The sequence below is a fragment of the Pelodiscus sinensis genome, chromosome 4, assembly GCF_049634645.1.
Source record: "Pelodiscus sinensis isolate JC-2024 chromosome 4, ASM4963464v1, whole genome shotgun sequence".
NCBI lineage: Eukaryota > Metazoa > Chordata > Testudines > Trionychidae > Pelodiscus > Pelodiscus sinensis.
Window position 1 is genome coordinate 21353361 of NC_134714.1, and position 23260 is coordinate 21376620.

Below are 23260 nucleotides of genomic sequence, written 5' to 3' on the forward strand. Positions count from 1 at the left end.
AGGAGTTGCATGAAGTGACTAATTTGTGTGTACAAATTATGAGAGTCAGGTGGAGTAATAAAGCTTACACAGAGAAGAATGCCAGTTTAGAAGTAGCACAATACTTAAACTCAGCATGAACCTGGAATTTTTTAAATTTGAAAATACATAAAATGGTTAACTTTAAAGGAAAGTCTGTTTGACTTATCCGTTTTTGTGTTTTTTCTTGGAGATGTGGATTTTTTAATGTTGTCTTTTTTTATTTTACCAGCAACTTGTGGAAGCTTCAGAAAGATTAAAGGCACAATCCAAAGAACTGAAAGATGCCCATCAGCAAAGAAAGCTAGCCATGCAGGAGTTCTCAGAGCTCAATGAGAGAATGGTAGACTTGCGCTCTCAGAAACAGAAGTTCTCCCGACAGCTTCGTGACAAAGAAGAAGAGATGGAAGTGATCATGCAGAAAATTGATTCTATGAGACAGGAAATTCGTAAATCTGAGAGAGCCAGAAAGGAGGTAACTTAGCAAAATATTTAAGGTTAACCATTTTCAGCTGTTTCTTATACTTCAATTAAGTCATACTTCATAAAAGTAAAAACGACCCCCAAGGTAACCATAATTTATATAGGGTCTATAAGTACCCCTGGCATTTCTGACACATTTTACTTCATTTGTGGAGTACATCTTAAAGATTTAGGAGTTATTGTAGTGTTTTGCTCATGTATTCTAATTGCTTGTAATCCAGTGAAAATATATTCTCATTAAAAATGTCAAGAAATAGTGTCAGTTTGAGATCTAGTAAATACCAAAGGCCAAAGCAGTTTATTCTGAGTACCTCTGTCAGTTTCCTCATTAAAATGTTTTTTTTCTTTTCCATGGCTGTGTGAGATGGGGGAAACAGTAAAACAGACTAAGCAATGTGCTCTCAAATTCAGGAAGTATCCAAACTGGAAGTCTTAGTTCCCTCATCATTTTTAATTAGCTATTTTAATAGCTGTGTATGTGCAACTGTAGGTTAAAAAATCCACTTAGTCCATTTTAAAGTTCTCTATGTAACCTCCATCATTTTGTTATTAATATTACCATATGACATAAGAACACTAATCGTGTACCAGAATCCTGTTGTGCTAGGTGCAATACAAATATGGAACAAAAAGACAGTTCCTACTCCAAAGAGCTTATAATATAAGACAAGAGACAACAGGTAGATTCAGACAGAAGGGAAAGTACAAGGAAACAGTGGGGAAGTTTTGGTCAGGATAATAGTTAAAATCGGTGTCCCTATTTTGTAGGCATAATGAAGAAGTTATAAGGAGGGATTTCAAGGAAAGGCAATAAGATAGCTTTGTGGATGTTCATAAGGAGTTCCTCCTATACTGGGAGTGCGAATGAGATGGGGTGGAAGGTCCTTTCAAAGATAGAGGTGCTGGTTTGAAAATTTAAAAGATTGAGCTATTAAGGCTGTATGGAGCATTGTAGGCCATTTGGGCATAGGAGTTGATATTTCAGCAGTGAATGAAAGATTAGGTGGTGATAAGTCTAAGGACATTGCTATTCTCATTGACCCTACCTTCCCTTTTGTTCCAAACATCTTGGCTGTGTCCAAATGCTGCTGCTTTTTTTGCATCCAGGCCCTCAGAATGTTCTCTGTAGGTGCTTGTAAAACTCCTTCACTCTGGCTTCCTCACCATCAAAGCCATCCAAAACATGGCAGCTAAAATGATCACCATAATTCTGAACATGTTATTCCTTTCAAAGTTTCTTTATTAGCTCCCTTGCAATTAAAGCTTATCTAATGTTGGCTATTTACAACTCTGCCCCTCTAATTATAGACTCTCAGACTCTAAGCCAGAGGAGATCATCATGATCATCTAATCTGCTGGCTTGCACATTGCAAGCCACAGAACCTCACCCTCTCCTGTTCCTGTAATAGATTTATCAGTGTTTGTTTCTTATTTCTCTCCACTGCTTTTCCCATGGTTAATTGCCCATTTATCTCCTTCTGCAATAGGTCTCTTCCACCTTACCTTTACATATTCCATGCTCTTACTTAACAGGCTGTAAAGTCTTTGCCGCCTTCTCTTTCTAATCTCTCTCTTCAAAACCCACTTCTACTGTCATTTCAAAGTGGCCATATCTTCATAAGAGATAATTCATGGAAATAGCGTAATCGCTTCCTACTGTGAAATTTTGAGACAGAATAGTATTGGTATAAAAATACTTTCAAATTGACAGTCATAAAGGGTGACCATTTTAAGGAGAGCTGATTAGATGTTTTGTGTTTTTTAAGATGCAACTGAACTATAAACTTAAGTGGCTTATCCTGTGCCATTGCCTTTGTCACAAGGACTGACTTACCTCACTCCCTTCTGCTAGCATTAATGAGGACTACATGCTTTTCTCATACAAATCTTGTTTGTTCTTAATTTATATTTGACTTTAATATTGGTTTTATTACCGATTGCTAAAATCACAGAGTGGTAGTGTATGGCCTACAAAGGAATTGAGTCTTGCCTGAAAGACTTGTCTAAAAAGACCGTGATCATGGTGTAGACTGCAAGAGTTGTAAGGATGGGGAGTAAAAAAAAGAATCATGATGGTTCCAAAGACCCAAAAGTAGCAAAAAGGAGCAAGATCACAAGAACTGTCTTTCTGCTTTCTGCTTTGACGCAATTTAAGATGTTCGTTTTCACAGATGGAAGCTCAACTGGAGGATGCCACAGCAGAAGCATCAAAGGAACGCAAGCTTCGTGAACACAGTGAGATTTTCTCCAAGCAGCTGGAAAGTGAACTTGAAGCACTAAAGGTAACCATTATTTTTCAAATAAAAGATATGGGGAAACAGATGCCTTTTTTTACTACGGATACAAGACCGAGCCTCCAATAAGTTGGCTTATCTAAATGTGTATATTTCTAGTCCTTCATGTATCCATCAGCTAAATTTGGCTTTCATAGAAACATGACAGCCTATTAGATATACCTCTTATCAGAATGTTTCCCTCAGCTGTGTTATTGATGTCAGTCTCTTGACTTTTACCCATTTACATTGAATCCTAACTTTTTAAGCAAACTAGAAAAATCGTGGGTCATCTTTCCCTGATAATGTACACACTCTTGTTTCTGCAGCTAAAGCAAGGAGGGCGTGCAGCAGGTGCCACATTAGAACATCAACAAGAGCTTTCCAAAATGAAATCTGAGCTGGAAAAGAAAATCTTGTTCTATGAAGAGGAGTTAGTCAGGCGAGAGGCATCCCATGTCTTGGAAGTAAAAAATATTAAAAAAGAGGTGCATGATTCAGAAAGCCATCAGCTAGCACTGCAGAAAGAAATTATGATGCTAAAAGATAAATTGGAGAAAGCAAAACGAGAGAGGTAAGGGTCTGTATTAAACCATTCTGCTGGAGAAAGTCTTGTTCCCTCCATTTCCCCACCTCTTCTCTTTTGGGCACCTATCTCCCCCAGTGTCTTTTGAAAATCCCCACCATCCCCAGTGATCTGTAAAGTTATAAGTTCTCTATTTTTTCCTCAGACACAATGAGATGGAGGAGGCTGTAGGAACAATAAAAGAAAAATATGAGCGAGAGAGAGCCATGTTCTTTGAAGATAACAAAAAGTTAACAACGGAAAATGAAAGGGTAATTAATATAGCCAGTGCTTAGAAATGAAGTACATTTACTCTTCTTGAAAACTAGGGTTCTGGTCTTCACTTAAATCTTGTTACCTTTTAAGTTACTCTAAAATTGTGATAGTTCTCTCTTAAACTCACTGACCATAGGAAAAAATAATAAACATGCTTTAAAAATGGTATCTTTTTCATTCTTGTGGATTGGAGTAAATCCAACTGTCAAATGTATGCTGCAGACCTGGACAAATCAGTTTCCTCTTTGAGTGGCCTCTGCATACTCGCACTTGTGGGATTGGTGCTTCCGGTGTTGAACAGTGGACTTTTATGAATAACTGTCCACTGGGGTTAATTACCCCTCCCTCGTGGAGTATTCCAAGAGTATTAAGAAGGGAGTGATAACAACCATCCCCCAAGGATTGCACGGTGTCCTTGACACTCATTGATTTTTCTATTCATATCTTCAATTCTCATTTCCCTTTGTTGAAGTGGCATGTGGACCTCATTTCCGCAGTGCTACATTGATTTTGCAGAGCTTTACAATAATATCCTCAAGTAGTCTTGTTTGTGTGTATTCTATGTGCATAATATCTGAAAGTGACATAAATTGCACATGAAAATAACTGATCACTTTTCGTTTCAGCTTTGTTCCTTTGTGGATAAACTAACAGCACAAAACAGGCAGCTAGAAGATGAGCTCCAAGATCTGGCAGCAAAAAAGGAATCAGTTGCTCATTGGGAAGCTCAGATTGCAGAAATCATTCAGTGGTAGGTACTATTCCCTCCTCTCCTCCATCTTCGACTTTTGAAAGTTTAGAGCGTTTTTAACATAATTAAGTATTCTGTGGATTTTCATACATGGATGTGGTTGTTGATGATCTGTTTTGTCTTTTGTTTATCACTGGATTAAGTAATAGGATTTTTTTCATCTTTCTGCAAATTACTGCCATGGAATATTAAGTGCACAGGAAAATGATTTCTGTGTCAGTTCAAGTCAAACTTTAAAATAATTATTAAATTGCAAAATCATTAAGCTTGGTTTCCTCTAGAAACTGACTAATTCATACGGGACAATTACCAAAACTTATACAGGGTTCGGGACAAGATATCAGAACAGGAAGTTCCCTTGTAGTAGTTCTCTCTCTAGTGCCATCCTCTGCAGCCCCTAGAAAACCTAGGGCCTCTTGAATTTCCTCCTTCTATGTTTAGTGTTCCCATCCTTATGCAGAAAGCAATTGCTATCTGTCAGCTTCCCTCTCACAAAATTTCTTTTTATTCTGACCTTACTGGTTTGACAGCTTATGTGCAAGTGTTTCAGTATAAGAACAAAAGTAGGCATGTGTACACACATTCGTCTAGGTGTGCTCACATTCTTCCTCCATCTGAGGCTCAATGGTGATGAGGCCTAAGAACAATACTTCTCGGCAAGAAGAGGGTTTTTTTTGTGTCCCTGGAGTGACCTTTAGCCTTGAAAAGGAGGCCCTCAGGGCATATTTATATGCTTTTCTGGGCACTGAAAGAAAGGAGCTGGAGGAAGCCAATAGAGATCAGTCCCTGGCTGTCCATATAACCAGCACATCAGGCTCTATGCAGTAGTAATGAAACTCTGTGTGGTTCCCGTTGACTTCTAGAGGAAAATATATCATGCCACAACTTCCAGGGGAATGAGAACCAGCAGGAGGAAAGTCCTAAAAGAAGCACAATTAGGCTCCATCCTGGGCCTGGTAATTTCCCCAGTGCTTGATCCCTTTTTGTGACCCTCAATTCAGTACAAATACTCTGTTGTTATTTGGCAGGAATATGACTTGTTTCATGATCCGTTCACCTGAGTATCAGTTTTATATCTTCTACTATTTCTATACAAAGTCATGCTTAAGTAACTGCTTTGTAACTGCTCTCTAGGGTAAGTGATGAGAAGGACGCACGTGGATATCTTCAAGCTTTAGCTTCCAAGATGACAGAAGAACTAGAGTCATTGAGAATCTCTAGTCTGGGCTCAAGGACATTGGTAGGTCAACAGCAAACATTCAGAAGGCTTTTCTAATTCTAGAAAATTAATGCATAATTTCTTAATGCTTTTAGAAATCCTCTTATTCATCAAGAAAGAGGATAATATGCAAACAGTCAAAGGTATTTTCTAACAAAGACTATGCGCTTTGCTTATCCTGTCTAATTTTCCCATTTGTGTGGGAATCCGCTACACAGTTCTCGGGATACTCAGGCCTGAGAGTCACCTTGTTTAACCCACTCTAGACAGAGAGCACGTCATTCTTGTAGTTGTTGCTCAGTCGCATAGTTTTGTGAGACCTTTTTGAAGTTCTTCACAGTCTGCTTTGGACTTAACTAACTTAACTTTTCCTCCCCCTTAGATTCATTTCTCATGGGATCTTACTTACCAACTCCCTGAGTTTGACAAAGTCTGCATTCTTGAAAATTCATTATATTTCTATTCCATAAAGCATACATTCAGTATTAACTCATTGTTCCTTTAATAATATACATCCATACATCTCTCAGTGATTGACTCATGACAAGTTACAAGCTTTCTGAAGATATCTTACACGTTCTTTATGGATAAATATCCTATGAAATTTGTTCAGTGTAGTGACTTTGTTAGGTCTGAGGGGACAGCTGTTTGCAAAGAACAGGGAGCTGTGGTCCCAGTGGTCTCTTTCTCTCACAATCCAAATTTAATGATAATTCGGTATTTTGCTCATTGCTAATATCTGCCATTGATTATAAACTATGACTTAAAATAAGATTAAAGGGAAGAGTCAATAAAATAAATGCTTCTAAAAAAAATAAAAGAAAATACATTTAATGCACCATACCCCTAAAAGTTTAGACGCATAAATAAATAATAACCATTTGCCCTAATAGTCGTCATACAATGGGTTTCATTCCTCAGGCTGCATGGTAGAAGATGATGAACATCTGGGATTAAGAAGAAAATTTTCCTTATGGGAAAATGTTACATAGCTAGCTACACTAATTTATATTTCACAGTAAATTTCTTGACACTCTTAAAGGAGTCCCTGTTAAGGAAAACATTTTCTCTGGTCCTTAGCACTTAGTAAGTCCAAGAATGGTTCAGGAGAGCTTCTTCATGGGGCCTTTACTTGCCCAACATATTGGCTAGTACACAAAGGGAAAGTATTTATGCTGGTGACCATAGGCATAGTTTGACACTCTCTCCTCTCCTCTCCACTCCCACTCCCCCCCCCCTTTTTTTTTTTGGTGCAGTGCTCCCATGCTTCCCCTCTCTCTGCCCAGGACAGTAACAGATTACATTTCCTCTCCCTCCCCACTTCAGCGTAAGTGGGGATACAAAAGATCAAATTATGGCTTGTAATTTTCTTCCTGATATAGTCCAGTGCCAGTGCATCTGTGCACCACTACTTCTTGCTTGGGATTGAGAGTGAAGTAAAGTCTAGCCCTAATGAAGACAGGTGCAAGAGGACGAAGTGGCAAATTTAAGGCAGACAGAGAAAATTTGCTCTTTTTGCCTACTGTTAAAATATAAAAAGCAGATGACGTACTATAAAGCAGGTTTCATAGATTTTTAGTAGATTTATTCTAAATTAATAGTCATGTATTTGGATCAGACTTCAGGAATATACGTAAATAAGTCATTCCAAATTGTGGTTCTGGTCTACTGAGGTTCTTGGAGCACTTGCAGCTCTTCTCAGTTCATCAGTGTGTACAATAATGTTGCTTTCCTTGATTTCAGCTGCTAAACTTCATTAGAGAACAAAATATATCTTTTTTTAATATTTGGTTTCTGTGTAAGAAATTGCTGCAGTTGCCATGGGAATGTTACATGGTTTTATGATCATGAGTGGGTGGATAGGTGTCTGAGACACACTCTCTTAACATACAATCCACACACTGAAGATGTTTGAGAACATCTGTAATAAGAAAGCCTTGAAAAATTATCTATCTTAGAAAATCAAAAATACCATTTTTTGGTAATAAAATGCAGAAGTAGTAATCCATAGCTTTAATGTACAAGATTAAAAATATATGTAATGTCAGCATCTCTTTGAGAAACCTAATGACAACTTAAAAGCCTTTTACTGTAAACAAACAGAAGTTTGTGCCTATGTCAGTAGTCAGGCCCATCAACGGGGCAGTTGTCCCGGGGCCAGGCAATTCAAAGGGGCTGGAACTCCCAGCCACTTTTACTGCAACATCAGCAGTAGCTGGAGCCCTGGGCCCCTTTGAATTGCCCTGAGAGCCTTCAGAGCACCTCTCCGCACAGCTCGGAGAGCTGTGGGGGGAGAAGGCAGTGTTGCGGGGGGGGGGGGGGGGGGGGGGGGGAATGGGGTTTGTTGTGCCACAGTCTGGGTGGTGCTAACGGCTGACTGCCCTCAGCCGTGTCTCTGGGGGGGTGTAGAACTAGGCCCACCCATACCTTGCATTGTTGGCCCCAGTGTCAGTAATAACACACCTTGTACATTCTAAAACTACAAGTTCACTGTACTCCGCCCCCCTCCCCTTCCCTCCCTGGGCAATGAAAATCAGTGAAATCACTTTCACCTTTGTTCAGTCACTTTCATTTTCAAGTTTAATATTGCAGGGCTTGGGTTTTGACCATTAATTGGCTTAAAACTATTGACTGAACACTCTCATTGGTCACGGCATTTTATAAAAGCTTGTTTTCTAAAAATTAAATACTAGGCCAATTTTTGCATGTCTGTTTAAACTGTTTCCTCATAACAGTGAAAGTGTTAATGTGTAATTTAAATTCTCTGGGGGATAATATGGGGAGAATCAAAGGTTCTGTGTTCTCTTTGTATTTGTGAACAAAGGAGGAAAATTATTTTTGAGAGTTGGTGTTAATGTACAATCATTTACTTCAATAGGATCCACTTTGGAAACTGCGACGCAGTCAGAAGTTGGATATGTCCGCAAGGCTTGAACTGCAGTCTGCACTGGATGCAGAAATACGTGCCAAACAGCTAATACAAGAAGAGTTACGAAAGGTTAAAGATGCAAATGTATCCTTTGAGAGGTAATACATTACTGAAGCCTGCAATCTTGTTCATCTGAATATTCTAACGTGCTGTGTTGTTCTTAATGTTCCAAACATAGCTACCTGTTCAAATAACAAACACTTTTTAATGAAGGCCTTTGTATGCCAAGAAATTTTACACCTTGTGAGAAAATAATGTGGTCTATGGGTCCTTTCCCAACTTTTTAAAACAAAATCTAAAGATTTCTTAAAATAATTTTAAAAATAAAGCATCATGCCCTAAAGAATGGATTGATTGTAGTGTGCACCATACAAGAGAAATGTATTCTAGGAATAGTATCAGAAAACCCCTTTCTTAGAGCAGTTGAAGAGAGGATAGTATCACGGGATGGAAGACCATCCTTCCAAGAAAATATCGTCAGTTAGCTACCATCTTCGACATCACTGAGTTCTTTAGGTTATATGCATCACTGCCTATCTAGCATGGTGATAAGATTGTAATTTACAGGAATGGTGGGCCAGGGGAAATGGTCAGCCTTAAAAAAGAGAAGGATAGATGTTGCCAAAGCTGAGAATCAAGAGGGATTACTGCCAGTGAAAAGAAGAAAATAAAATTATTCAGTACATTTCTTGCCTTTCAAGTATTTCATGATTTTCATATTGTTATTTTAGTAAACTGAAGGAGACTGAAGCAAAAAATCAGGAACTGCTGCGAGAAATAGAGGGGTTGACGAAAAAGCTGGAAGAAAAATACAGAACAGATACAGGTAAAGTTGGTATTAAATTAATTTTGAGCTACTTATCTTTAGTATTTTCTTTGAGTTAAACCAGTTAATTTATTTTCTTTCAGGTCTCAAACTTCCAGACTTTCAAGATTCAATCTTTGAATATTTCAACACATCACCTCTTGCTCGTGATCTGACTTTTAGAGTGAGTTCTTACATCAAGTGATTACAAAAATGTGTCTTGAGGATTTTGAATTAACTAAAGTTTATACATGTATAATATGCAGTAAATTAGGTTCTGACAAATGAGTACAAAATATGCAAGATGAATTAAAAATATGTAGTCTGTATACTAGATGTCTTATGACAAAGCCTTAGAGAAAGCAGCAACTTTTTTAAAATAGCTGCACAACCCCACTTTAAGGTAACTAAAAGAATTAGGATATGAAGATGTCTGAGAACATATACTGGATAAATAATGTATTCACTTTTTCTGAATAAGCTACACATTAAACAGCATATACAAGGGCAGCACATACAGCTGCTGGTTCTGTGCTTGCATGTACTGACAAACTGGTTGATTAAAGGAAGAAATAAGCTCCAAAAGGTAATCTATCTATGATGTGAAATTGTTACCTCCAAGCTTGGGCTTCAATGTGGAGGATATAGTAGATGGAACTGGAAAGAGCTTCAGAGACGCAGAAGATGTAGTATGTTGGTATAGGCCAAATTAGACCTTTTTAAAGTTTTTGTTGGCCTGTAGCACAGTTCTATCCTGACACACCTGCTCATTTTCTTTAGCTAGTTAATCATACAATGTGTGTCTTTGGTGCGTAATGTTTGCACATCCCTTGAGGGAAACAGCCCTTACTTACTGCAGTGAATCACACATTTCCTTGCTTTTTGAACTCTTGAACCTTGACGGGTTTCTGGACATGTTTTGTATAACATTTAAAACAGTTAAGACTAAAAATCATAAGAAATCTGATAGCATACGATAGAGGGAAGCAGTTATACTTGTTGGGATTAAATCCTGATCTACCTAGATAGATATTTGTATCTGGATGGTATTATCTTGTGACTATTGTTCTTTCTGTATTGCTTTTGCCAAGAAGAGAGAGAGACATACTGTGAGATGTGCAATACGTAAACTTTTAATATGTGCTATTTCCTTTATAGCTTCTGTGTGCTAGCTTTTTTTACTGTCAACACAGCAGGTCATTCTGTATACCATTCCACTTCCATTCCCCAGCCATCTCTTTAAAATGGTGTAGAGGAAAAACATGTGAAATGTGCTGCTTCCAGGATGTGAGTTCTTAGGTCTACTGACCTTAATAGACTCTCATTTAAAATAATTGACATTACTTAATACATGAGATTTTAAAGCACTTTATATGAAGACGGGTTGAATAACTGTTTTGAATTGAAATCAAATATGTTGCAAAGTTCAGAGCATAAAAAATTAAATGTGTAATAAACCAAAAAGCCACATCACATATCCTGCCATAAATAAATAAATGGTAGAGAAGGTTGTATCATTTTCTAATGAATTACTGTTAGAAGTCTGAATATTTTTGTCATTAACTTTTTGAAGGTGCACTTAAAACATACCCTCCTCTGGTCTTCCTGGTTATTTTGGTTTGTGTAAATATCACAGTTTGATGCATAAGCATTTCTTTAATTAGTCTAATAATAAACCCTCTGAAGTTTTTTACGGGTGATAAGTGATCATTTTTATCCCTCATATCTGTTACCACAAAGGATTCTCTTTCTTCCTCATCTACGTCTTCTCTGCTAGCCTTTTGGGAAGAAGTAAGTTCTTCTTGATACATTTGCCTCCTTAATTTATTGCCTCTGTAAGACTGGCATCCTAAAACTAGTGGAATTTTTTCTTAATAACTTTTTACTACAGATTAACCCACTAAAAAGAAATAGTTTATTTTTGAAAACTTCCTTACAGGCTGACACATTGATACTTTGACAATAGTCATGTCTAAAGATGCATTTTGTTTATCATGGCAATATACTTTGTTTTACACACAGATACTATTTCATGTTTATTTTATATTTGTGAGTCTAGCGTTACCAATCAGCATAGAATAAATATGTTGATACACAACTCAATACGGTTACATTGGATATTTTCCAATCTAAAGTAGCTGAGGAGTGAATATGACTTTTACTCAACAGCCTTCACTACTAATTACATTATATTTTATAAAGTTTATTCTGGTGTTTGCTAATCATCTTCCCTATGTCCACAGAGTACAATAATATAATATCCTAATTCTCTACCCAGCTGTTTTAACTCTAGAATTATAGCATACTACCCCCTCATCCTGTCAATTAGTAGTATTTATTGTAACTATGTATTGAATTAATAGAGGCTGTGTAATTATACTCGTTTCTAGTATTAGTTAAATGTTATAATTATCCTTAGAATTCCAAATGGTAACACAATTTTCTTGAATATTTTTAAATACTAAAAATAAATTGGATGAAGTCACTTTAAGAACCTTATACTTGAATCAGTAGCTGTTCTGCACTTTTAAAAATCCTACTGCAGTAAATATTTAATAGTTTGTTTTCCAGGAAGCCTAGCTTCCTTCCATACCAGCGTGCAAGAATGTAGGAGCAATATTCAAAGATGTGATTAGTGGAGTCCAAGCATGTTATGAAGGATCCTTGGATTTCAGGATGAAGGAGATTGATGTTTATGGCGGTTTTGCCATCTACCATTTGGGAATCTTTAAATTTATTTTCATTGCTATAGTTTTGCTTTGATATAGTGGGTCTGATTGTTTTAGAAACAGACTTACATAGAATTTGTAGGCATTAGCGGTGCTCATAAAGTTGTTCTTCACAAACTGTTATTTTTGTTCTGAATTAATAATTATAACTATATTCTAGGATTTATCACATGTTGATTCAAGAACGCGACTTCAGATTTATGGTATTAATCTAATTTGTTTGCTAACATTTTTTGCAGACAAGTTCTGTTAGTGAGCAGGAAACGCAAGGTCCCAAACCAGAAGTCTCACCATCCACTTCCGTTATGACTACAGAACAGCTGCAAGAAGTAAGGCAACTGGTATTTTATTATTCAGAGCAATTTACATAAGTCTTTAAGTACATTTGGTTTGTTATAAATGTATAGCACAGACATTACTCACCACAAAGAGGTTCACTCCAGCATTGTTTGCTTAATTACACGTCATTGTTTTAAGCACACATTCTTTGAGAACTGTTGCAGGTGGAATCTCTCCCCAGTCTCTACATATGTTGATGTTCTCCATTTTCATACCTATTTTTGTATTGCTGCTTGTTTGTTATTACGCAGGCTTTCCTATGAGTGCTGTAAGCTATAATTCATTCACAGTAAATCAGGAATGGCAATACATTCTGCAATTCAAACTCTTACTAATCCTTGCAAATTCTTAATAAACATCCCAATCGTAAAATAAATTATTGAAGCCTCATTTTGCTCAACTGCAGTTTTTTGTGATTCAGGAACCAATACGGCTTCAGAGGATGCCTGCTGTTTCCTCCCCTACCATTGCTCTAGCTGTACCAAAGGTAGGGGAAACCTTGTTCACCTTATTTGTAAGAAATTAAGAAAAGAGAAGCTTTATATAAATTAGTCATCCATATGCTTGGGTTCATCTTGTCTGAGTTTGTCATTTGCTATTTATTTGTAAGCTTGTTTATGTTGTTAGTTTGTTGGATATGAGAATTATTTCAGACTAGTTTGTTGATTTGGTTTTTTTATTTGTAATAGAAATACCTGTCGAGTGCTGCTGCTAATGTGGGTGTGTCTAGTTCTGTCTTGCAGGACTTCTAACAAATTGCAATTAGTTACAAGAAAGCTGTATTTTATAATTCACTCCTGCTAATTATATGTAAAGAAAAGATAAAACATATTGCATGGACATGGGAGTTGATTTATCCCATTTATCATATTTCTTTGTTTTATCCTGAATTTATCTTTCAGCCTAAAGCTCACCAATTCAATATCAAGTCCTTTTCAAGCCCTACTCAGTGCAGTCACTGCACATCTCTCATGGTGGGATTAGTTCGACAAGGCTATGCCTGTGATGGTGAGTTAAATCATTTGGAATCTTCAGTCATCTAACCTAAAATAATTCATTTTAAAGTAATAGGTTACTCAGTGAACAATAAAACTAGTCCTTGTGTCTTTCCTCTTACCTTTTTACATCTTCAGACTTATAACAATGAAACAATACAATTCTCAAGTTACATAAACTCAGAGATTGTTCTCCCTACAATATGTGTTCCTACTAGTACTATTAATACTTTAGTAACATTCTTTTTGGAACATGGAGAGACTAAGGAGAATAATTTTTCTCCCTCCTTCTTGTAACAACCATTTCGGTACTTGAAAACACATCCTCAGACTAAACAGACTCAGTTCTTTCAGTCTTCCCTCATAGGTCATGTTTTCTAGACCTTTAATTGTGTTGCTCTTCTTTGGACATTTTCCATTTCGTCCTCATCTTTCCTAAAATGTGGTACTCACCTGGGCACAGTATTCCAGTTGAGGCCTAATCAGCACAGAGGAAAATGGAAGAATTACTTCCCGACTTTTCTTATATTACTGCTACTATTATTACTAGCCACATATAGCTGTTTGGCCAATTGTGTGTGACTAGTTCAGCTTTGGAACTGGTTGGACACCAAAGATCCAGAATGCTGAAATTAACAAAAAAAAATCATCACTGTTACATTGTTGACTCATATTTAGCTTCTGATCCACTAGGACTCCCCAAATCCCTTTCTGCAGTACTCCTTCCTAGGCAGTTGTTTCCCATTTTGTATGTGTGCAACAGATTCTTCCTTTCTAAGTGGATTACTTTGCATTTGTCTTCATTGATTTTCATCGTATTTATTTCAGACCATTTCTCCAGTTTGTATAGATCATTTTGAAGTATGACTCTATCCTCCAAAGAACTTGCTCCCCTTCCTAGCTTGGTATCATCAGCACATTTTATAAGTGTGCTCTCTATGCCATTATCTAACTCACCGATGAAGACATTGAAGAGAACCAGACCCAGAACTGATCCCTGTAGAATCCCATTAATTATGCCCTTCCAGTATGACTGTTGAACCATTGATAACACCTGTGTGGGAATGGTTATCCAACCTGTTATGCACCCACCTTATAGCAGTTCCACCTAGGTTGTATCTATTTCTAATCTAATCTCACTCCTCCTCCTCTCTGTCACTTGTTAGGTACCTCTTCTGACATTTAAAAAACAAGTCACTCCTTATAATTGCCAAAATAATTGAACATATAGTGTGCTGCTGACATGCATGTTCTGCGGGCAATTTCAATTGAATTTGTTGGTTTCCTTATGCCAAGAACAGCAGATAATCACCTCCTGTTAAGATGAATTCATCTTCACAACATGATTTCATTATAGATTTTCTTTTTTGTTCTCAGTGTGTTCATTCGCATGCCATGTTTCCTGCAAGGATAGTGCACCTCAGGTCTGTCCTATTCCCCCTGAGCAAGCCAAGCGGCCTCTCGGAGTAGATGTACAAAGGGGGATAGGAATGGCATACAAAGGTTATGTTAAGGTAAGAATCATTGAACCTGTGACATTTTTCTCTGGTCTAAATGCAAACTATTGCAGTTGTTGTAGCTGGAATCCTTAACTGTGTTTAACTCTATCCCTATAATGTGCTAAAGCCTGGGGTTGTATACAGTTCACACTAATGTCCTTAGTGTTAACCCTTGAGGGAACAGATGGTTTTAATGAGAGAACTAGAAATGTCCAGCTGCAATTGCCACAAATACAAAAGAGGAGAACCTTCTTTGAAGGAAAAAAGAATTCTTGCCATGGCAGAGAGAAATGTAGGATAAAATATAAACTCTGTCACCAATATGGCATCTGTGGAATCTCTGAAAATACACATCCTGGGTTTATCATTTGAAAAATTAAAAGTATTTATTAAATCTGGATAGAGAATGGGGGAACTTCATAAAGGGATTTTCTGCTGTTGTTGAAATTTCATATATATACAGTGATGCTTTTCTGCCAATTTTAAATATAACCAAAATTTGGAGTTCAAGTACCATTGACTAAAATATGATTATTCATGCCTTTCTAAACTTCCTCTCATATATCTATATAATCATGTTTACACATAATGAATAATCCGTTATTTACATGCAGGTTCCAAAGCCTACAGGAGTTAAGAAAGGGTGGCAGAGGGCCTATGCAGTTGTCTGTGACTGCAAACTATTTCTGTATGATGTGCCTGAAGGAAAATCCACCCAGCCTGGAGTTGTTGCAAGTCAGGTCTTGGATCTCAGGTTCGTGTTGCCACAGTAGTCAGAAAACTTCCATTATTTTGCTTGCATTAAGTGCCTCTGTAATCAGTACATGAGAAGCTCTTGTAATGTAAGAGTTCTGTTCTGAAATAATTTTTACCTCCTGAAGATGGACTTAAAGTTAATTTAATCAGTAAGAAGTGGCATGACACTTCATCTTCTTTGAAACCACATAATGTCAGCGTGTTCCGTCCTAGAGTTTGATGTGTGTCTTGGGGAAACTAATCAAGATAAAGTAGGGCACAGGGGAAGTGCCGGCTGTGAAAAGGGAAAGAGCTATCCCAAACAAGCAAATCACAGGTAACCTATAGTTAGCAATTTTGGGAACCTTGGAAAAACTGATTAAATTAAAGCAGTCTCTAGGTAGCTTTGAGCATGCCTGTTTACAATGTTGATTACCCCAGCACATTCTGACTTTCTTGGTTACCGGGATCATGTTTTTTCATTAAACTTATCTTTTAAGCCCAGGAGACTTTTTTCCTATAACAAGCCACTTGTTTCCGTTTCTTACTCAGCAAACTAAACTAAAAATTGTCTTTGATGCAACAAAGGTGGAACGTCCTGTAATGTTAAACACCTATATGCCTTTTTTTAATGTAGAATCTGTTTATAAAACTACCTTGATGAACTAAGTCCCTCAATAAGGCCCAGTGCCATACAGTGACATATACCCAGCTCTTTCCTCTCACTAATTCTGTTTGACAGTTGACACTGACTCTCACCTGGACATGTGAGGATCCATAATGTTCAAGAGGAGAAATGTGGAGGCAGTGCAAATAACTGCATTTGCATTAGTAGGTTGCCTGAGGCAGCTCAGTCAGACATTACTCCTAGCAGCTTTGTGATTTATCCAATAGCAAAAGCTGCCTTTTTGGACTTGTCTATACTGGGATTTTTAGTAGTTTCCACACAAATTAAACAATACATTGTAAGTTATGGTATGGACAGGCTGCCAAGATTTGTTCCGGCTTATGTTTAATTATGACAGGAGCAAATTATGTTCATCCACATGAATATTTACAAAGCAATTAAAAATCCCAGTAAAGACAATCCCTTATTGGGAAGACACCATCTGAAGTACATGAGTTATTGTGATTTATAGTGTTAATTTGTACAGTCACAAAACATGGGAATCAAGCTGTTTTGAAAATCTAAATATGCCCTTAATTTAATCCAACAAATAGGTGAGGTATGTTACTTAGTCCTTTGAATACATGCTGTGCAAATGTTCTTATCTTGTTACAATATTAGGTGTGAATTGTTTGTATTTCTAATGTCATCTTGGCTTCCAAAAGCAGCTAACTTTCTCCAAATCGTTAGGGTAATAGTCCTGATCAGTCACTGACATCCCAATAGAAGGTTGCATATACCTGGTGACCTGCTGACTGCAGTGGGCCCTACAGGTGCAGTAGGCCATGCTGTAAATTGCAGGATCTGGGTCATTGGCATCCAGTATAACAGGCAGGGGAAGGCATAGCCTTCCCAAGCCATCAGCCTGGGGCAGGGAGCCAGGGAGGCTGGAGCCATGCACCCGCCCGACCTCCCCCTGCTCTGGGCTGGGGATGTGTGTCATCCTCACTCTCTGTGCTCCGGGCCGGGGAGGCTGGGGACGCGCATCCTCCTTCATCCCTGTGCTTCTGGGCAGGGGAGGCTGGGGCTGCCCACCCTCTGCCCTCCCCATGCTCCAGTTCCACCCGCCCTCCCTGTGCTCCAGAGCCGGGGAGGATGGGGTGCATGCATGCACATCCTCCTTCCCTCCCCATAGTGGAAGGGGCCTAATTTGAAGGGGTGGGGTTGGAGGCTTCTCTCCCAGCTCCACCTTCACCAACCACCCGTGATCTGGGCCTAAAACTGAAATCTTTTGGGGGCAAGTATTGTCATCTTAATGTGCATTCAGTTCCTAGCATAACAGAGCACCAGTCCTGATTGTGGCTTGTGGGTGCTACCACAATACAAATAATACATATAGTGGGTACTCATTTGAAAAGGTTTCTGTATGTTAGCCTTTTAGCAATTATGTTGTTGTTGTTTGTTGTTGTTTTTTTTTTACCAGAGATGAAGATTTTTCTGTGAGCTCTGTCCTAGCATCAGATGTAATACATGCAACCCGTAAAGACATCCCTTGTATATTCAGGGTATGACTATTTTAGTTTCCTCTTAGAGAAAAAAAAGCATGTTTAGTATTACTATTGTGTGTTCATCATTAATTGTTATCCATACTGAGGCAGTAACCAGTTACCATTAATGCAAGGAATCATTTTTATCAGTTTGCCGAAGTATATTAAATAACCAATTAAATGGAGTTTTTAAGGTGGTGAAAAGGGTTATAGTATTCTTCTTAGAGGCAAACTATGACATGCAGTTGACTTTTATTGTGTGTGCTTCTTAGTTTATTTTAAAAATAAGCAATCTTGCTTTTTCCTTTGGAATGATTAGATCCTGGCTTTCTTTTCTTTGCCATGGAGAAGTCTAACAACAATCTTAGGTATGTCTACACTAGCCCCCTAGTTCGAACTAGGGAGGCTAATGTAGGCATTCGAAGTTGCAAATGAAGCCCGGGATTTGTGGAATGAGGTGTAACAGTTAACTCGAATTAAGGACTTAGTTCGAATTAATGTTTGACTGCTGTGTGTAGCCGCGGGCAGTTCGTTCAGATTAGGGGATTTAAAAATGGCGCCCGGACGGGAAGATGCAAATAAAACCCAGGATATTTAAATCCCGGGCTTCATTTGCAACTTCGAATGCCTACATTAGCCTCCCTAGTTTGAACTAGGGGGCTAGTGTAGACATACCCTTAGGGACTTGGATGATGACATTGCAGGCTAAAACCTGAGTTAGTGGCTTGCCAGGTTTTCACTTAAAGCATCCCTTTGTCATCACTATTTCTGATTACCTAATGTAAAAACCGTATAAGAAATACTTTTGAAAAACATTTAACAATTTTTTTATCTAACCTAGAAGATCAATAAAGGGAAGAAATAACTTTCCTTGGTTCTTGGTTCAGCTTTAATGTGTTATTTGGTCATCTAAGGACTTTGTACTAAGCAGGTCATCATAATAGAATCCTAGGGCTGGAAGAGACCTCAGCCAGTCATCAAGTTCAGCCTCCTGCCCAAAACAGGACCAACCCCAACAAAATCATCCCAGCCAGGCCATTGTCAAGCCAGGACTTAGAGGATTTTAAGGATAGAGATTCCACCACCTCCCTAGGTAACCCATTCCAGTACTTTATCATCCTCCTAGTGAAATAGTTTTGCCTAATATCCAACCCAGACCTCCCCCACTGCAACTTAAGACCATTACTCCTTGTTCTGCCACCTGTCACCACTGAGAATTGCCCCTCTCCGTTGTCTTTGCAACCTCCCTTCAGGGAGTTGAAGGCTGTTGTCAAATCCCCCCCTTCTCTAGACTAAACAAGCCCAAATTTCCCAGCCTCTCCTCGTAGGTCATGTGCTCCAGCCCCCTAATAATTTTCATTGCCCTCCGCTGGACCCTCTCCAATGTATCCACATCCTTTCTGTAGTGGGGGCCTGAGAATTACACACTACTCCAGATGTGGCCTCACCAGTGATGTATAAAAGGGGAATAATCACTTCTCTTGATCTGCTGGCAATGCTCCTCTTAATGCACATTTTCACAGGCACATTGAGAATTCCCAGCTGCTCAGCACCTCTCTTGTTTGCAAGTCAAACCTTTTCTGTTGTTGACAGACAAGCCCATCCCATTGCTACATTTCAGTTGTCCTGTGCCACCAGTCCCCATGTTACCAGACCATTTACAAAGTTTGAAGAGTTTCAGGAGCCAAAGTTTGATTCTCCCTGATGTTGTGCTGCAGTTCGGACTTTCATCCCTGACCATCTTATCTCCTCCGGTGTACTGTCTGGCAATGAGGGTCTGGTACCACTACTTGTGGGGCACACAGGATCCTTCTTTTTGGCCATATTGGTCATCCTGTGATCCCTACTACTCAAAGCCATGATTCCTCCCAGGTGTCCTATCATGCCTCTCTCATTCCCCCACCAGTACCATCAGAATCTGAGAAAGAGGCAGATGTTGAACAGCAGCTGATCCGGGTATTAGCTTGGAAGAGGTTTGGGACCAACAACATTAGCTCTTGAGCATTTTTCAACCTCAGGGACTCTTCAGGGTAGCTCTACCTATTAACAAGGCCATCTTCCAACCAGCTCCAGCAGTGTGGCACACTCCTGCCTTGTGGGCCTCCAACACCTTAACAGGCAGAGAGAAAGTAGTGTGTATCTGCTGGGGGGTGTCTTTTTTTCATCCACTCCCCCCTCCCCCCCTTCCCCCCGCAGCTCTCTTGTCCACATGGCAACAGAATGGGCAAGCCAGCACTCTCCTAAGTCGACCCATCCAGACGGGGCAGCAAAATGCATGCCTCAGCAGCATTACAGTTCAGAATCATGAACTATCGAGATCTGCTAGCCAAGTGTTATTTCAATAACTACACTAGGCTACCAGAATTCAGGGGCAATAGTTTCAGCACCTAGTCGCTAGTGAGCTAGCTAGCCATTGATGGACCTAACCTCCATGAATCTATTAGCCAGTATGAGTAGGAATGTTATCCCTAGCCTCTGTTTCTCTGGAGATGGGTGACAGGAGAGAGATCACGTGAGGCTTACTTGTTGTGATCCCTCCCTCTGAGGTATCTGCTAATGGCCACTGTTGGCAGACAGGATACTGGGCTAGATGAACCATTGGTTTGACCCTGTATGGCCGTTCTTTTGTTCAGTGTGGGCTTTCAAGTGGCTGTAGACGTGACAGATGCACCCTCTCATTCTCTTGTGACTGGGATCGTTAGGCACTTGGATTCATGCCTCCAGTCATCCGGCTTCCTCAGGGATGTCCAAAATACAACTGAGGCACTCCCCTTTGATGTGAGCCCACTGTTCTACAGCAAAATGGACAAATCCCTTCATTTGCTGAAGGATTCCAGGGCAACTTTGCAGTCCTTTGGGATGGATACACCAGCCTCACAATTAATCAGAGACGGGGAGGGGGGGCAGAGGGAGTACTTCAAAGTTGCAGCACTGCACAACTGATCCCTGACTCAGCTGAGTGGCGCTGACCCTTTCAAACACCGCCTCAGCGTTTCAAAGCAGCAGCATCGCATAGCTGAGCTCGGGGGTTTCAAACCACCATGGAGCTTCAAAGGGGCAGCACTGCATGGAGCCCAGGGGCAGCGGAACTCCAGGATCACCTGGGGAATCCCCAGCTGACACCAGGTTCCAGGGAAATGCGACGCGGAGCCCAGGGTCAGCTGGAGAATCACCAGTTGACCCTGGGCTCTGTGTGGCATTTCAAAGCAGCAGTGCTGCATGGAACCTGGGTCAGCGGGGAACTTTGAGTCACCTGCTGGCCTTAGGCTCCATAAGGGTACTTCAGCTTTGAAATGCACAAGAGCCCCACTGGGGACTCTAGTACATTTCAAAGCCAGCACACCCATGCACAGCCCGGAGTCTATGGGACTTCCCGCTGGCCCCAGGCTGCACATGGAGTTCCGCATTCCTCCTTTGAAATGTACAAGTGCCTGTCGAGTAGTTGGTGGAAATTCCATCAACTACTCGACTAGTAAATTACTCGATATTTAACATCCTTGCTCACAATACAGATGGAAGAGCCATTCATTCTATATGGATCCACACACTCCCTACCCAACCTACTGCCAATGCCAGCAAGGCACTAGGGATGTAAAAATTAGATTAAGGAACTAATCAGATAGTTGATGGAATTTCCATCAACTTTGATTAGTTGATTAGGACACTTCCACTTTGAAATATAGCAAGAGCCTGCCCAGCTGTTGGTACATTTCAAAAGCGGAAGTGCCATGCACAGCAGCCCCAATGCAGCCGCTGCACCCCTGCCCCCCCCCCCCCGCCACAGAGATGGAGCACACCTTTATCTCCCCTCTCCCCCTTGTTGCCTCTTTCAGATAGAGGCACCAAGGGGTGGGGGAAGCAACTAGTCTTTTGCTTATTAGATAGTATATTAGTCACTTACATCCCTACAAGGCACACCATTTAAGTGCCTCCACCCTCTCAATGACCATACTTGCCTGCCTCCACCTCAACAATCTCCTCAGCTCTCTCCCAGCAGCCACCAAAACCTGTTTTGACGGGGTGGTCAAGAGACACACATATCCCCCATGCCTCTCACAGACCCTCATACTTGCCTATCCCAAAGACAGGAGGAGGGAACTTAATTGTTCTTGATCTTCAGGTGCTGAGCCTTTTTTGAAAAGCTAAAAACCCGTATAGTGGTCCTGGCATTGATAAAGCCATTCCTCTCCTAGAGAGCCTGGTATACAGCTCTTGAAAGATGCCAGCTTCCATGTGGATATCCCCCACCCACACCCACCCAAATTTCTCCATTTTCAGGTAGGACACCATCACTGCCAATTCTGAGTCCTCTCTTTTAGGTAGCAACAGCTCTGAGTGTTCACAAAGGTCTTCAACATTGTGGCTGCCCAAATGCACCTCCTCATCTATTCTGTATATTCCTGCCTAAATAACTGGCTTCCTGTGGTGCTATTGCAACAAGAAGTCATGCCCACCATCCTCACCCTTCACGTTTTCCTGGCATCTCCAGGTATTTGCAGCAATGAGGAAAAATCAGAGATGGTCCAACTTTATTGGTGCACAGCTCGAATCCAGCATGGGTGAGAGCCCTTCTTCTCACACACAGCCATTATTACAGATGGTCCGCCATTGTGTGTCTGTCCTTGGACAACATCAGGGTAGTTGTGTACATCAACAAGCAGGGCAGTGCCAAGTCGTCTTTTGCTCCAAGTGCAACATCTGTACCTATCATCCTCAATTACCTTCTTGCTCTCAAGATTTTGGGCCTTGCCCTCCACTGTGGTCCACATGAGCACAGTAGTCTGCATGGCTGTGCTCAATGCCTTTTCTTCCCTCCCACCACTTCCTGTCTCATCCTTACATCCACCTCCACATTGATCATTGTTTGCAAATTGCCCACATGTGGAATACATAGAGGGATCATGACTCAAAGGAAAGGCGGTTACTTACCAGTAACTGGAGGTTATTTGAGATGTGTGGTCTCTATTTATTTTCTGCTCCCTGACCCCCATCCCCTCTGCTGTGGACTAGGCTACACAATGTTAACAGGGCTGAAAGACACATTATGATCCTTTCAAGCAGATGCCCTAGAAAAGCAGCAGTGAGACGCATCCTTGTAATTACAGAGTAGCAGGTTTTTGGGGGAAGCTCTTCTTAATCCTCAGAGCAGGCCTCATGAGAAGAGGGCCAACTTAGGGATGTGAACGACTAGTCAACTATCTGATAAACAAATGCTTATAGGACAGTCTCGACTAGTTGCTCCTCCGCTGCCTCTATAAGAGACAGGAAAGGGGGAAGAAGAGGAGGGTACGTCAAAGTGGCAGCACCACATGGAGCCTGGGTCAGTTGCTCCGTGCAGCACTGCCACTTCAAATGCTGTAAGGAGCTCGGCTTCAGGCTCCTTGCGGCATTTCAAAGCATCAGTGCTGCATGGAGCCCGGGATCAGCTGACATCTCCACAGCTGATCCCAGGCTCCGTGCAGCGCTGCCACTTTGAAACGCCACCACAGC

General features: G+C 40.2%; 1 protein-coding gene across 8 annotated transcripts in view; it reads left to right on the top strand.

Moving 5' to 3' along the window:
- CDC42BPB (CDC42 binding protein kinase beta) overlaps positions 1-23260 on the top strand; it is a 138444-nt gene that overhangs the window by 93384 nt on the left and 21800 nt on the right. For 6 of the 8 annotated variants that reach the window (XR_012903286.1, XR_012903287.1, XM_075926512.1 and 3 more), the window contains exons 13-27: positions 251-493; positions 2673-2783; positions 3104-3348; positions 3506-3611; positions 4242-4366; positions 5501-5606; positions 8464-8612; positions 9246-9340; positions 9424-9503; positions 12288-12377; positions 12809-12874; positions 13290-13395; positions 14760-14896; positions 15496-15635; positions 17707-17788. Coding sequence is in view for 6 of the 8 variants with exons in the window: in XM_075926512.1 (XP_075782627.1) it covers positions 251-493; positions 2673-2783; positions 3104-3348; positions 3506-3611; positions 4242-4366; positions 5501-5606; positions 8464-8612; positions 9246-9340; positions 9424-9503; positions 12288-12377; positions 12809-12874; positions 13290-13395; positions 14760-14896; positions 15496-15635; positions 17707-17788 (1881 nt within the window). In the remaining 2 variants the exon portion in view is untranslated. The remainder of the gene's footprint in view (positions 1-250; positions 494-2672; positions 2784-3103; positions 3349-3505; positions 3612-4241; positions 4367-5500; positions 5607-8463; positions 8613-9245; positions 9341-9423; positions 9504-12287; positions 12378-12808; positions 12875-13289; positions 13396-14759; positions 14897-15495; positions 15636-17706; positions 17789-23260) is intronic. The other 2 variants (XM_075926514.1, XM_075926516.1) reach the window with 1 other exon arrangement.